At 32.5% G+C, this 16,810-nt stretch overlaps 2 protein-coding genes across 2 annotated transcripts in view; both read left to right on the forward strand.

Moving 5' to 3' along the window:
* LOC111714818 (protein unc-80 homolog) overlaps positions 1 to 6,597 on the forward strand; it is a 20,267-nt gene extending 13,670 nt beyond the window's left edge. The window contains exons 16-21 of the mRNA XM_023490021.1: positions 2,168 to 2,257; positions 3,015 to 3,145; positions 4,024 to 4,099; positions 4,321 to 4,366; positions 5,356 to 5,428; positions 6,573 to 6,597. Coding sequence (XP_023345789.1) covers positions 2,168 to 2,257; positions 3,015 to 3,145; positions 4,024 to 4,099; positions 4,321 to 4,366; positions 5,356 to 5,428; positions 6,573 to 6,597 — 441 coding nt within the window. The remainder of the gene's footprint in view (positions 1 to 2,167; positions 2,258 to 3,014; positions 3,146 to 4,023; positions 4,100 to 4,320; positions 4,367 to 5,355; positions 5,429 to 6,572) is intronic.
* On the forward strand, positions 3,991 to 16,122 carry LOC111714819 (uncharacterized). The gene is made up of 12 exons (XM_023490022.1): positions 3,991 to 4,099; positions 4,321 to 4,366; positions 5,356 to 5,428; positions 5,693 to 5,804; positions 6,721 to 6,859; positions 7,828 to 7,906; positions 8,594 to 8,718; positions 9,265 to 9,351; positions 13,040 to 13,108; positions 13,919 to 14,011; positions 14,495 to 14,694; positions 16,003 to 16,122. Exons 5-12 carry the CDS (start codon positions 6,751 to 6,753, stop codon positions 16,120 to 16,122), a joined length of 882 nt encoding a protein of 293 aa, XP_023345790.1. The 5' UTR covers positions 3,991 to 4,099; positions 4,321 to 4,366; positions 5,356 to 5,428; positions 5,693 to 5,804; positions 6,721 to 6,750.
* The last annotated feature ends 688 nt before the right edge of the window (positions 16,123 to 16,810 follow it).

Raw genomic sequence — 16,810 nt, forward strand, 5'->3', positions numbered from 1 at the left:
TAAATTCTCATTTACAGGGTGTCCCACGAAACATGACAGTTGGTAAAAGCTTAAAATGTCTTCTTCCATTGTTTTTTAAGTTGTTTGAACCCCACGAGAATAATATAAAAATTTTCATGTCAGCCATATCAAAGTAAAGTTGATTTCAAAGTAAAATATATTTGAGTAAAAGAATTTTTAAAACTAAATAAACTGCAAAAAGTCTATAATATCTAATATAGTATATGAAAACTATTCACAAACTGTCATGTTTCGTGGGACACCCTGTATATCCAACTAGCTAAATTTCGGATTTAAAAAAAAAAAAAATTTGAAGAAGAGAAAATCAAATTTTTAAAGACTAAAAATCATTTTTTTAGCCTATGTTACCCACAGTGTACACATGAGTTTCCTGAAATTTTTTTTTGCCAGTTAGCTCTAGCCGTTTGGCCAGCTGTAACTAACAGACATACAAACAATATATGAGCCAAGAGTTTTATTTTATAAATGTTAAATATTATACTCTTATTAATTATTATTATTATTATTATTAATTATTTAAGTATTTTTTCGTTTTTTTATCTTAAAAAACTGTTTGACATATTTCACTACATATAAGATATAAGAGTTTATCAATTTATTAATTTGTTAATTCATATTAACCAAGGGGTGTCGAGCTATTTAGAAATACATATTACGCTTAGAAATCCGTTTTTAAAAAAATTTCACTTTAATTTATCTTTCCACATTGTTGCATGGTTTTTTTAAGGAAATTTCGACATAATTTGTTTTAAAGAGACTGTAGACAGAATTTGTTTAAAGAGACTGTAGACAGAATTTGCTTTACAGGGACTTAGACAGAATTTGTTTAAAGAGACTGTAGACAGAATTTGTTTTAAAGGGACTTAGACAGAATTTGTTTAAAGGGACTGTAAACAGAATTTGTTTTAAAGGGACTGTAGACAGAATTTGTTTTTAAGGGACTGTAAACAGAATTTGTTTTTATAGTTTTATTCGCTAAATTGAGGATTTAAATGATTTTTAGGGGAAAATCAATAATTTTTTGGGTTAACAATATGAAGAAGATGGACAAATATTCATCCCTCGAGTGTGTTTCTTTTTCATAACATTGAAACGTAATCTGAATACTTATAAATAACTTAAAAATACTTTAGTCTTAGTGTTTAAAGACCCTTAAAGCTATTTATATGTTAAACAAAGGGATGTAATTTCAACTGCAGCAGGGTTCACATTATATAGTATTCTACCATTATTCTTTGTCTAGACAAGAAGTATTAAAGATACTTTTATTTTTCAAAACTATTTTGCTTTTTTTGTTGTGCTAATTTACAAATTTAAACTTGAAATTAATGTTTATTTTCTAATTTTTAATTTAAAAACCAGGAAACTCTGAAATTGGAAGACGGCTTTAACTTAAAACTTAGTGTATTTGATGTTGTATACAAAGCAAATAGTTGTACTAGACACTCATTAAATCATTTATTTAGTGAAATGGGTCTGTGTACACTGCACAATTGTCAGTTTATAATTGGTAGCTTTCTATTTTAAAGTTTTCTGTTTATCTTTGATACCTTATCATATTTCGATATTTCTATACTACAATTTGTTTAACTATTAGATTTAAAATTTTGAAAATCTAAGGTCACAAAATCAGGTTATAATGATATATAGTTTAGAAAGTTTGAGTTTTTGACAAGTGTTCACTTCTTAATGTTAAGTAATCTTTTGTACAGAACTTTGGAGAAATCGAAAGAATTTATATGTTCTCTTTTTTCAACTGGTTTTGTACTATTATACCTAGATCCCAGTAATACTATAAATAATTAAATAGCCATGGAATTTGCGGGAAAAGTTTTCAAGAGCTCCATAAAATTATTTAATTAAAAACTAAATATCTGCAGCATTCCATTATTAGTAGGTTTATAAGACGACATTTTAAGAATACAGTGGAACCCATGAAATTGTGGAATAAGAAGACGACATTCAACCAATCTTGTGTGTATTTGATGTTGTTATAGAGCAAATATAGAATCAACTGATTTAGTAAATTCCGGCTCACTGTGTAGTGTGTACAGTGTACACTGCACAATTTCTATGCAGTGTGCTTCATGTTCATATGACAATTTATTTAAAAAAAGCTTCTTTTGTGCACATGTTTGTTTTCTAGAATTTGGTGACAACCTGTCAAAATCTAGTTCTAGGAGAAGATCAAGATTCAACTGTATCCAACTATAGGAGAGCAATCCTACCCTCCCAGGTATATTGATATACAGGATATAACCGTATCCAACTATAGGAGAGCAATCCTACCCTCCCAGGTAAATTGATATACAGGATACAATTGTATCCAACTATAGGAAAGCAATCCTACCCTACCAGGTTTATTAATATACAGGATACAATTGTATCCAACTAACTAAAGGAAAGCAATCCTACCCTCCCAGGTATATTAATATACAGGATACAACTGTATCCAACTATAGGAGAGCAATCTTACCCTCCCAGGTATATTGATATACAGGATACAATTGTATCCAACTATAGGAAAGCAATCCTACACTCCCGGGTAAATTCATATGTACAGGATACAACTGTACAATTGTATACAAGTTGTGTTCAGCTTCTGAACAATGATTAAGTTTGGGACCAAATTTAATGAATTTGAGCTAGGTCACTGAACTACCTGCTTACAGTTTGAATTTTGAATCAATGATTCAAAGTTAATGATACATTAGGGGTTCAATCGGTGATTCAGGATTTGAACTTGCCATAGGTAGTTCAGCAACCTCTTCAATTCATTAAATTTGGACCCCGATCAAGAACAATTTTTTCATATTATAGATAAATGTACTGTAGCGAATACACAAAAATAAACAAAAAAAATAATGAAATAAAAACAGCAAAAAACTGCCATGACCTGCTTAAAAACAGCTAAAAAAAAAACTTAAAAGCATCTAAAGAGCTACCCTACAACACAGATAATTATGAAATTTCATTTTTATCTCTTTTTTTAGGATTTCTGCAGTGTTGTGTTTAAGCTGATATCTCTTCAGGTTCTAGCTCTAGGAGAAGCTTGGACCTTAGAACAACGTCTTCAGTCTGACAGTTTTAGTTCTAGCAATGTACAGATTGTACAACAAGAAAGGTTGGAAGCATAGTGCGGCAATGTATTTATAAACTTTCCTAAATGAAGAGGAGGGGGGGATATGAACTACAGTCTAGAGTACGGTCTTTAAATAATTTATCTATGAAGGGGAGGGGGGGATATGAACTACAGTCTAGAGTACGAATTCTAACCCAAAGGATATTTTTCAAATGGGAACGCGGACGAAATAACTAAAATATCATTGTTTGTTGCAAAAAATTTAATTTACAAACCTTGCAAATTCGAATTTTCAAAGATATGCTCCAGAGCAAACCGTTATTCAACATATGCCAAATGCCCCAAAGCAAAGCGTTCTTCAAATAAAATATATTTTTTATTATTATGATCTAAAAACTTCTTTCCATATATTTCTGATACCGCGAGTCAAAAGGATAGTCCTCTGTCTTAACCCCATTAGTTCAAAGTTAGAGTAAACTTTGTGATTTTGAACTTTTGATTAATTAATTTTCTGGTTTAAAATTAGACTTAACTGTTAAAAGGGATTAGAGTCTCAACGAGTCAATTATATGACAGCTTGGTCTCGAGACTAGTAAATTGGGCCTGGATTTAATGAGTTACGAGACAAGGTTGAACCGCGTAGACGTGGTTCAACCCCTTTCTCTTCAGAGTACGTTTCTTCCCAACACTACAATACTCGATCTGATCTCCGACATCTGTCGGCTAGAATTTTGTCCCCCAAAGTACGTCATTAGGACGGACCTTGTTCATACGTCGTTGGAAAGGAACGGCCTCAGCTTGAACTGGCGCACAAGATGAACTACGTCTGCTGGGTTCAGCTACTTTTCGCTGATCATTAAATATGCCGACAGTTTTCCCTGAATTATCTAAATTTAATATAATTTGTTTGAATTTTACAGAAAGAACGATATCTTGTATTCTTTAAACCTTATTCTGGGTTTAATTCAGAGCAAAGATGCTAATCCTGCATACAAGGTCAATATGACAAAACTTGATAAAATAAGAAATAAATTATTCAAAAATAAATGATCAGTTTTGAGTAAAAAACAATAATAATGATTTTAGTTAAAATGCAAAAATTTCAAAATCATTTTAACAATTAAAAGTCCAAGCATTGAAAATTTTTTTAAATGAAACCGTATTAAACTAAAAAAAGATAAATTATTTTTTTTTTAAATATAAAGAATTATTTTTAGGGTAAGTTCAAGCAGGCTCCCATCAACGTAAAAGTTGGATTTTTAGGTAATTTGACTAAAGGGACTGTAATTGTAATGTCATTTGACCCTCCATTTAAAGAAAGAAATGCATGATTCTCAACTGTATTTTTATAACCTTTATTCAATCCTTAATGTGGAAGATAAAGTCGAATACTAGCTTTAAAAGTGTATAGTTCTGAAAATTCCTATATTGTTTTCCTGGACTATAATTATTATGAAATACACAAAACACTTCTAAGTAAATAGTAGCCAAAATTGAAAATAATTTTTTTAAATTATGAACATGACTTCGAATTTACGCTTGATCAGACAAAGGTTTGAAGAGTACTGGTGTGAATCGGACATGCAATTCTAAAAATGGAGGTTCACTTCAAATTACGTTAACTGACCCTTTAAATCTATACAATACGATGATAAGCGATTGTATCACTACAATGAAGACGACTTTTTTATTTAAAATTTGATTGTTAACCAGCTTTTTTCAGATTACAAGCTTGTAATCAAAGAGAAGCTTTTTGAATTGATAAATTCTCTTGACTTCTATGTTTTTGTGTTTCCATGCCAACCAATATGGTGGTACGGTTTGATGAGAGCTTAACCCTGACTCCCAGTCCCATGGGATGATGGTTGACCATTTTATATATTTATTTATTACAGCTTAATTTACATCAAAATTGAATTCAAAAGTCGTCTTCATTGTATTGATAAAATCGCCTACCACTGCATGATTTTCTAATCCCTATATCTTTACAACCGGAAATATTAGCAAAATAGCAACGATCCATTAAGTTACAAAGACAACAGTGTTAAAGACAAGTCTTTAGTTCCAACTATAAATTCTAAAGTTTAAATAAAATATAAAATTAAATTGATTTTTTGTTTTCATCAGATATTAAACCGGTTGCAATGATTTTAATTTTAAATTGTGGGAACCTCGAGATCTTACAACTTTACAATTTCAATAAAATTAATAATTTTCATCAAATGTTAATTCTTCAAATACATTTTTGACAGGGTTAAGAGTTCTGATCACGTGCTACAGTGATTACCTGGCCGGAGAGTGGCACAGGATTGCTAGAACTATCAGGTTTATTTTTTCTTCTCAAGTTTCTCGCAATTGTTTAATCTTTTGTTTCACAAAGCACGCAGATATAACAGATCGGCCTGTATCCCACCAAGCTCTAACTTCTAATCAAAATTTGACCAATCAAACATACGTTTTTTGCTTTGGCTCTTTTATACTTTTTGTTCTACCCCTTTAAGAAATCAAGTAACGTTTAAAATTAGGTAATATCTGATATTAAAAAAAGAATTGGAAAGATTTTCTTTGCAATCTTGATATTTTGTTTAGATTTTACGGGTCTAGAAATGAGACGAATGTTGCACTTTGGAAACTATTGGATTATATTTCTTTACATAGAACTCCGCTTTACAATCTTCTTCTACCATTTATCAGGACCAGGGTATGTTTATTGTAGTTCTAGTACACGGATATTGTAGTACGTAGACATTATAGTACGCAGATATTGTAATACGCAGATATTGTAATACGCAGATATTGTAGTACGCAGATATTTTAGTACGCAGATATTTTAGTACGCAGATATTGTAGTACGCAGATATTGTAGTACGCAGATATTGTAGTACGCAGATATTGTAGTATGCAGATATTTTAGTACGCAGATATTGTAGTACATAGATATTGTAGTACATAAATTTTGTATTACGCAGATATTGTACCACGCAGATATTGTAGTACGCAGATATTGTAGTACGCAGATATTGTAGTACATAGATATTGTAGTACATAAATATTGTATTACGTAGATATTGTACCACGCAGATATTGTAGTACGCAGATATTGTAGTACGCAGATATTGTAGTACGCAGATATTGTAGTACATAGATATTGTACCATACATGAATATTTTTTATCTGGCAGTTGTTGTTCTTTACGCAGATACTGCTCTACGCAGATACTGCTCTACGCAGATATTGTACTTCAAGGATATACTGTACTGCGCGGTTATACTGTAAACAGAGTTTTGTTTTTGTACTCGTCTTTTATGTATTATTGTATGTATTCTGCAATGCACACGGATATATTGTGTTCAGAGACGATGTTTCTCTCAGGGACATATATATCTGTGTTAGGAACGTATTTCTCCATGTTCAGGAACATAAACCTCTGTGTTAAGGAACGTTTCTGAACGTGAATCTTTGTGTTCAGGAACGTGTATCTCTATGTTCATTAACTTATATCTCCGTATTCAAGAATATAAATTTCTGTGTGTATATATCTGTGTTTAGGGACGTGTATCTCCGTTTTTAAGAACGTATATCTTCGTATGTAAGAAGATACATATCTGTGTGTTCAGGAACGTGTATCTCCGTGTCCTGGAACCCAGATGAGTTCCCGTTTAACCAGTGAGGTCCAGCAGAGTAGGTCTCGTCTCCTTCTCTCTCTTCAAGCTGAAATAGAAGAACTCAGACAAGAAATCCTCAAGAAAAAATCAGGTCCTAAAAACACTGACAACAAATTTTAAAATGTTCCTAAAACTATTTAAACATTTCCATTATCTTCAATCTGCAACATTTGAAGACTTTAATCCCTTTTTTTACGTTTGCATGTTTGAAGGTTTAATAGTTTAAACTATTAAATTTATAGAGGTTTGGAGTATTAAATTTATAAAGGTTTGAAGGTTTAATAGTTTAAACTATGAAATTTATAAAGGTTTGGATTATTAAATTTATAAAGGTTTGAAGGTTTAATAGTTTAAACTATGAAATTTATAAAGGTTTGGATTATTAAATTCAAAAGGTTTGAAGGTTTAATAGTTCTAAGTATTAAATTTTTTAAGATTTGAAGGATAAAAGGTACCTAATTATATTTTTCATGAATTTCTGAAATGGTAAAGGGATACAGGGATAATCAGAAAACTCTGAAATAGCACGACGACTTTTAAAAGTCCAATGAGCATGAGACACAGCAATTGTGTGGATAAAACCGACCCCTTTCACTAATTTAGTGATTTAATGAAAATATTTGCTTGTAAAAACATCAAACACACTTAAGTATTGCTATAATGTCGTCTTCCTATTCCATTGTTTTCTTGTCATCACTTTATAAAACATGATACTATTATGAATTTAGTTGTACAAAGTAAGAAACAACAGAAATTGCAGTACACTTATTTGTAAACAAAGATTTAGGTTTCTGTTGCATCTTTCTTAAATGCCACTAATCAAAATAATTTTCAAGAAAAGCATCATAAAGGAATTTCTGCCACTCGTGAGTTCCGATGCGAATGGTTTCCATCCAATACTCAACTCAAGAAATTTTTAAAAACTGGTCTGATCATAATTATAAAATTATTTGTGCACAGTGCAACATCCCTATTTCCAAACAAGAAATAGTAAACCCTCCCTTTTGAAATTATAAAAGAGTTTGGTCTAGTTTAGTTTAGTATTAACTAAATTTATAGATCATCTGCTAGATGTGAATACTGCTCGACGCGGACAACGAACATCTTTTGTGGAATATGTTTCGGAAGTGTACAATAGGTGAATCAATAGTGAAAATAGGAACAAAAAATGCCAAAAATAGAATCAAAAACTCAATATGCGAAGCTTATATTTATTTTCTTTTGAAAAAAAAATCACAAATTTGACTAGTAAATAATCAAATAGCTTGAAAAAAGGGGTACACATGCGATTTTTCAAATTTTGAACATTTTTTGCCGCAAAATCTCAAGGAGGTGCGAAGGTCCTGCCGCCCCCCCTCCTGTATCCGCCCCTGGGTCACGGGTGTACATGTTTAAACGCTATGGCCATAAAAAAATCTCATTTCTTCAGTTACTTTTCATGCAAGCTTAACCTATATTACAATTTTGTTTAAACTTATGAAACTGAGCTTAAACTATATTGTTTTTATTTTATTTTTGAAAATCATATCTATATATTAAAGCTCTTCGCTTACATATGTATATAATAAATTCTTTGAGATAGCCCATGGGTACCCTGGGGGTAACAAAGGCTAAACAATTCTAAATTCTTTTTCTTCAAAAATAGATTTTTTTAAATCGGATTTTTTTATATTCAATTTTTTTTATTCTACGGAAAACGACTAGCACTTGAGCTAGTTATTAATTATTATGTTATAATAATAATTTTCCTTTCAAGAGCGTAGTCTAAGCAAGCCATCTTTTTTTATTATAACATCCATTTTTTGCTTTACATATTTTCATTTAGACATCATGGTCCTCATTCCTCGACCTCTACTCTGTCCTCAGGACAGAAGGACATAGGACGGGGTGATGTAACTACCTGGAGAAGTGTACGTCCTGCTAGCTCCGGGTCCCGCTACAAGTACACTGGTCAGTAGAACACCCAACCTAGATACGGGTTTAATTGTTTAATGGATATAGCTTAGTGTTAAACTAAACATAGCCTAAATTAATATATAAATCTGGAGAAAATCTAAAAAATTAAACTTCTTGTGAAAAATAGCTAACAAAGGGTTAAAGTAAATTTAATCCAAGGAAACAGTATTAAAGGGACTGTCAACGAAGTTTCAAGAGGTTCCCAATTAAAGAGTTGAATGCCCGATTCACAACGGTGTCTTTTACACACTTATCTTAGCAACTTAATTATTAAACTATGTTCGGAGGCGATTTATATAAATTTTCTTTCTTGTTCCTCCTGCATACAGTCGCAAGCCACTCTGACAGAGAAACCATGGATCAAGAATCATCGACTTTTTGCTCACTCAAAGTTGTTCATGGGTACCATTGTGAATTGGGCTTGAAATAACGTCACCAGTCTCTTTAATTTTACAATGAATAAATAATAATTATTCTCTAAATAACTGTGTGAATAAAAATGTATTGTACCGTGTCTGAGTGGAGTATATTATATATTAGAGGAACAATCTATGCCTGGGATCGAGATACAAGATATCTCCTTAGAAGAAAACACTCAACTATTTGAGAAACTAGTTCAAGGGTTTGGTAAGCTAGGTGTTGTCACCAAACTGTTGAACCATAAATCCCTCCCATGATATTCTTTCAAAATTGATCTTTTTTTGAGTTTCAGGGGAGCACTTATTTATTTTGTGCATCTCCATTTTATCTATAATAATAAGCTATTTAAGATCAATTATTGATTTGCACCGTCTCATGCTAGGATACTGAACCATAAACACCCTAGAATTCACAAGTTAATAAACAGTTTTGCATGCATCATGGACAAATCTCAGGACCAACCTAGATTAATCCTGACAAAACCGGATTGGTCCAATTATACCGGATTAATCCAGATAAAACCGGATTAATCCAGATAAAACCGGATTAATTTAGATAAAACCGTATTAATCCAGATACACCCAAATAAAGCCTGATAAAACCAGATAAACCCAAAATTAATTTATATAAAATCGGATTAATCCAGATGAAACCGGATTAATTCATAAAACAGATTAATTCAGATAATCCGGAATCCGGATAAACAAGTTTTTAAGATTTTTTTTAAATTCCGCATTGCCCCGGAATAATGTTAAGATGTTGTTTGCATGTACCAGCACTAAACAAACGCAATTTTATAATAAATATTGTTATTATACATATAAATATAAACATAGTGTAGTGGGAAGGTTGGAATGGGTCCATGTATGATGTATTATTATTATCCAAACATCGTATTTCAAGATGTTAACAACGAGGTGCGGATGGTGTCTACAATTTTTTTATCTATAATTGTATGATTTATAAATATATTCCTTTTTATATTTATGTATTAATATTTAAAGGGACTGTAAGCGTAATTTCCATTGACTCTTCATGGTAAGATGCAATGTCCGACTTACAACTGCACCCTTGAAATCTTTATCTGATTAATTTTGTGGAAAAAATGTCGTTTTTCAAGGATTAAAGTGTTTAATTCTAATATTTCCTATATGTTTTTCTGCAGTATAAATACGCAAGTCGCTTTTGCAGAGAACCTTCAATAGAAAAAAAATCAGTTATTAAAATCTAATGACAAAGCTTTTAAGGTAATCATTGTGAATCGGGCATTGCCATCTTTGCATTTAGGGTCACATGAAATTAAGCCAGCATTCCCTTTTATATTGTATCTGCTAAAAGAATAAAATTACCAAAAGTATTTTAAAATCACTCACATTTTGTTCAAAATATAGAACAACATATCATTTTGAGAGTTATTTTTAACATTCTTTTCATAATTCGATATTATACGACCCATAGATACTCTGTTCTCTGTAATGCATTTAAACACTCACTATTTTTGTTTTACAAAATCCCATTTTTTGGATATTCAAGTTGAACCCCCTAGTTCGCATTTCCAGCTTATTTTTCTGCACACACTGTTAAATATTTTTAAAAGGAACATTTTTGTTAACTTATATAATTATATTATATATCATTATTATTAGCATGGTGCGGTAAAACCGTAAAAATGTGTTAGCTATTCAATTTTGAACCATTTTTTAAAAATAAAAAGTTCATGGATTTTTAAAAATTTGAGTATTTTCATCGATAAACCTTTTTTCTAGAAAAATGTTTAAAAATTTTAATGTTAAACTTTCGCAAATATTTTTCTTCTCCTGTTTTTCTAAGCAATTTTAAACGGGAAAAAAAGTAAAATTTAAAATCTTACCAAGACTCATGGCGAGAAATTTTCAAAGATGAAATATATTTTTTCCATCCATAGCAAAGAAAAACTTTTGAAATAGGATTCCGGCATTGCACGTAGCAAAATGCAAAGCAGAAGATAGAAATAAACATATAAAAGATGACGACTTTGATATATAATTTTTGAAAATTAATGTTTTTTATCTGCTCACTAAACCCCAACCTCACCTTTGCTTAAACTCCTTTAACCAACCCTTTAGCTGTCACCAGGTCCAAGAGGAAAATTATAAGACTAAACGATAAATTCACCCTGTACCCATCAAAAATTATTTTAAAAGAAAGATTTTGTAAAAAATATTTTTATTTTTAGATAACTTTCATATAATGTTCCCGGGCCCAAAGTATATAGCACCGTACGGTGACAAACTATTTAAAATGTTCCAGGGCCCAAGATGTTATATAGCACCGTACGGTCACAACCTATTTTAAATTTTCCCAGGGCCCAAGGGCTAAGAGGTTATATAGCACCCTACGGTCACAACCATATTTGAAATGTTCCAGGGCCAAAGAGGTTATATAGCACCATACGGTCACAACCTATTTTAAATGTTCCCAAGGGCCAAGAGGTTATGTAGCACCGTACGGTCACAATCATATTTGAAATGTTCCAGGGCCCAAGAGGTTACATAGCACCGTACGGTCACCACTTATTTTAAATGTTCCAGGGCCCAAGAGGTTATATAGCACCTTACGGTCACAACCTATTGGAAATGTTCCAGGGCCCAAGAGGTTATATAGCACCGTACGGTCATAAACTATTTGAAATGTTCCAGGGCTCAAGAGGTTATATAGCACCGTACGGTCATAAACTATTTGTAATGTTCCAGGGCTCAAGAGGTTATATAGCACCGTACGGTCAAACCTATTTGAAAATCACTTTAGATTAGTAACACAACTAACCCAATATTACGACTAAATGAATCCAAAAAGATTGGGTATTTGTGTTCGTATTTAAAATACTAGGCATTTAGGGCGCTTCGCGCTCAAAAACTATTTTAGACAATAAAAAAGATCCCGGATTTAATAATTGTTTTATGGACGTTCGAAAATTTACGAAAATCAAAAAGTTTTGGAGACAATTTTTGTAATCCTGAGAATCCATAAACCTTACCTCGGGTCAAGTGAGGTCACACAAAAAATTTGGCCTAATCGGTTCTGCCGTTTTGACGTCTATCGGATATACACAAACAGACAAGCAAAGATAGATATAGATTTTGGGCAATATGTATATTATAACACAACTAACCCAATATTACGACTAAAGTAATCTCTTCAAGACCAAAAAGATTGGGTATTTGTGTTCGTATTTAAAATACTAGGCATTTAGGTCGCTTCGCGCTCATAAACTATTTTAAACAATAAAAAAGATCCCGGATTTAATAATTGTTTCATGGACTTTCGAAATTTTACGAAATCAAAAAGTTTTTGAGACAATTTTTTGTAATTTTGAGCATCCATAAACCTTCCCTGGGGTCAAGTGAGGTCACACAAAAAATTTGGCCTGATCGGTTCAGCCGTTTTGACGTTTATCGGATATACACAAACAGACAAGCAAAGATAGATATAGATTTTGGGCAATATGTATATTTTTAGATAGGAATACAATCTATTTAAGAACAGCCCGTGGCACTGCAACCCTGCCCCCTCCCTTAAAGCACTACGCTTCTCCTAATAAAAGCATGGGAATTAAGGAATAAATCAGTTACCAACAAGTGCAGGCGGCGGAATTTTGGTTCGGGAATAAAAAAAAGTATTTATGATTTGAATTCCCATTCCTACACTGGTCCTCCCGAGATGACGGATCGGTTATAGTACTAGATAGAGATAAATAATATCCCTTTCACTTAAATGATTAATTTTGCACAAGGAAAAAGAACACGTTCAAGACTTTTTTGCACATTTGTTCTTGCATTTATAAAATTGCAGCACTGTTTTGCATGAGCTTGATTTTTTTAAGGATTTTTAATAAAGTTTTTCTCAACTTGTTTAGGTTTTCGTCGAAAGAACGTTGGCCGACGAACCAGCTATGCGGGTGAAACTGTTGATCCAGATATTAACGGTATATTTGTAATTAAACTGAGCTTAAAACTTTAGAATGGGATATCCCTAATCCCGATCCATTAATTAATCTGGAGATTAATAACAAGAGGAGAACAACCAATATTTAATCTGGAGATTAAGAAAAAAGAGGAGATCAAGCATTGATCTCAATATCCACCATTCTAAAGTTTTCAGCTCAGATTATTTGTCTCAAACTCTGATTTTCTAATCATTGTAACTTTCTAGTTCTCATGTCGAAATAGTCTTATGAGTTATTTATACAAGACTTGCTGAAGTAAAAAAATAATTATTTTTGAAAAATTCTTTTTTAGCCTACGTACCCCAGGGTCTGGGTACCCATGGGGTTCCTCAAAAAATGTCAGCCCATTTTGTCCAGCCATTTGGCCATCCATAGCTGGCATACAAACAAATATATATTTATATTTGAGCGAAGAGCTTGATTATATAGAACATAGTCAAAGTTTGAAAGAACAACGGTTCTATGTTGCAAAAATACACAAAGTAGAAAATTAAAGTCAAAGGCTATACCTATACCTATACCTCAAAGTTTGAAAGAACAACGGTTCTATGTTGCAAAAATACACAAAGTAGAAAATTAAAGTCAAAGGCGAGTTATCATTATTTATTTTTTAAGATCTAATTTTCTAATGTTCTTGGTTTTTAAACATGAATTAATTTGAAAGTATCTTCAGTTTTTAGAAAAAGCACATGTTTTATTAAAAGCATAAAACTCAAGGTCGATGTACTCTTATAATTCACTCGTTTCAAAACTTTAATCCTCGGTATTTACCTTTGACATCTATTTTAGACGTCAAGATAAATGCAACCTCGACCTCTGAACCTCGACTCTTCAGAAAAGGGACTGTTCTTAGAAATAGAAACAGATATAATCCAACCTCAGGTGGCAGAATTCAAAGAAATAATTATGTTTTTGTTTTCAAATATGATTATGTCAACAGAGTCAGGGGCGTATTCAGGGGGTGCTATGGGGGCTAAGCCCCCCTGGACCAGTGAAATCGATTAATTTCAGGGTTTTTCAGGCCCCATCGGGTGCTGAGCCCCCCCCCTGGAAAGATAAAAAATAAGCCCCCCCTGGACAAATTCCTGAATACGCCCCTGAACAGAGTCTAAAAAATACTGATTATGTAATGTCTCACATAGGTCTCTTACTATTTAATGTTTGAAAAAAAAACCGAAGATGGTGCCTACTAGGGGGTGGACTGACCCATACAGAGTCGGGCAATTTCACTGAATACGTTGATTTTTAAAACTATTGATAAAGCTTCATAACAACATCGAAAGCCCAAAAGAATACATGGCCGTCTTCCTATTCTTATTTTGTTGGGCCCCTTTGTATGTATTTCCAAATCTTCTATCTATCTAGTCTGTGAGAATCCTGGAGGGTCTAATCCCAGTGGAGATAAGGAGGTCCAAGGGGCCCCAGGAGCTGCAGGGGGTGCAGCAGGTGCAGCAGGTGCAGGAGGAGGAGGAGGGCAGGAGGCTGAGGAGGGAAATACAGAGGATGGGATGACTAGGAGGCTGCAGAGGATGAAGGTACGCAGATTTTACTTCATTGACGCAGACGCATGCCNTACCTATACCTATACCTATACCTATACCTATACCTATACCTATACCTATACCTATACCTATACCTATACCTATACCTATACCTATACCTATACCTATACCCATACCCATACCTATACCTATACCTATACCTATACCTATACCTATACCTATACCTATACCTATACCTATATTTCATACAGGGTTTCCCACAAAGGATGAGACATTAGGAGGATTGACAGAATTTGTACAGTCCTTTTCCTTACATTTGGAATTCCCTGTGACTGTAAACTTGTTTCTTTCTTCGCCAAATCAGTATATTAACCCTTAAAATAATACACTTTTAGGCAAAAGACTTAATTTAACCTTGGGATATTTTAGCTTTTTGGAAATCTTGAAATTTAAAAAAAAGTCCCCTTTTCTGCTAAAATCGGAAAACTTGATCCATGTTACAAGTTTACCTTGATGAATCTAATTTCAATTTTCACAAATAAATGGATCAGAATGAAGTAAAAGACCAGAGGATATGATCAAAAACTAAAACAAGTAAATTATTTTTAAGAGATATCTAAATATAAAGATATGTGAAATATATATAAGACAGAGGACCATTAAAAAATATCAAAGACTACAGTGAAATCCCTAACATTTAAGAAGGATAATCAAAGAGTATAAGTACATAGAAATAGATCTTATTTCTTTGTAGATTTCAAGACTTGATGTGTTTGTTTTTTCAACACAATTTTTTATATGATTTCAAGAGCTAAGGAGCAATAGCCTGCCATGTGACACTGATGTGGTTAGCTTTAGGACAAATATACAAAATGAAACTGCATAATTTCGATACAAATTATTTTAATTACATTTCAATTTTTAGAGTTATTCACGGGATGATTTCTAAAAACATCATACCTATACCTATACCTATACCTATACCTATACCTATACATATACCCAAATAGATTATCAAGTACAATAGTTGGCAACAGAGAAATTAACCATTATACACGACGTCACAAGTGTCAAATATAACAAGGAAAGCGAAATTTTGTCAAATTAGTTGACATGTTTTCCAAGATTAAACAAAAAAGTGTAAAAACAGAAACTAAAGAACACATAAAATTGCACTTATATTACTGTAAGAAAAGCACTTTATTCTAAAATTATCACTATTATTAATGATTTTGTCGGACACAAAAACTGAATTGACCATGGGTACTGGAATAGGGTATCGCATTGAGGCCCGCGCACAAATGAAAGGTCGATACGGTACGGGGTGACGTCTGACGTCACTGATTAAAACTATTGGTGGAAAATTCTCAGTCCGCCAATGAAATGCCAATCACAAGTATGCGTATACTCGCCTACAACAGATCTTATCCCAAGACAGTTCTAGGACCAGTGTCCACTTTGTGCCCTGTACCGGGTTATGACGTAAGATAGCACTAAATCTAGAATTGTATGACTACCTTACCCTATTCCAGTACCCATGGAATTGACACTGGTGACGACAGAATACAACTGTACTGAGAGTGTACAAATTCTAGGTTGCCATCTATTGTACTTGAATCTATTTGCATATACCTATAACTGTACCTACAATACAACGATACGATTGTTTGAAAACAATTTCGCTAATGAAACTGAATTTTATGAAAATTTATTTAAATTTTTTCCAGGAAGATAAGTTTATGAATGTTGTCTTAAATGTTTGTTTTATCGATAAAAATAACTTTTAATGTTGTTCTAATCCGCGAAATTTTATCACAATGAAAAATGAGTTGAAAACTTTTGTGTTGGATATCCACAGAAAGACATTATCCCTTAATATCCAGTTTAAATATTGCTTGTTCTCCACATGAATTTAAACTCCAGATTAATTATTCGACGGGATATCTGGATATTTCATTCTAAAGTTTTCAGCTATGGCTACTTAAAAAGCATTATTCGAATGCTAAATCTGTTATTAGAAAAAGGGGCGTGCCGCGGGCCCTTAATTTCTTTACAAACTTAAAGATTTTGAATTTTGATTTAACTATCATACAATAAAGTTAAAGGTTCTAAATTGTAAGACTAACCTAACATTCTCTTAATTAAAACTTAAAAACTGAAACAAATGTGTCACTTTAGG

The sequence above is a fragment of the Eurytemora carolleeae genome, unplaced genomic scaffold (genome assembly GCF_000591075.1).
Source record: "Eurytemora carolleeae unplaced genomic scaffold, Eaff_2.0 scaffold1649, whole genome shotgun sequence".
In the NCBI taxonomy this organism is placed as follows: domain Eukaryota; kingdom Metazoa; phylum Arthropoda; class Copepoda; order Calanoida; family Temoridae; genus Eurytemora; species Eurytemora carolleeae.

Coding starts and splice junctions, on each gene's coding strand:
- LOC111714819 (XM_023490022.1), top strand. CDS start 6,751: ATGAGTTCCCGTTTAACCAGTGAGGTCCAGCAGAGTAGGTCTCGTCTC. Junction 8,719..9,264: donor GTCCCGCTACAAGTACACTG/GTCAGTAGAACA, acceptor ATTATATATTAG/AGGAACAATCTATGCCTGGG. Junction 14,012..14,494: donor CAGATATAATCCAACCTCAG/GTGGCAGAATTC, acceptor CTATCTATCTAG/TCTGTGAGAATCCTGGAGGG.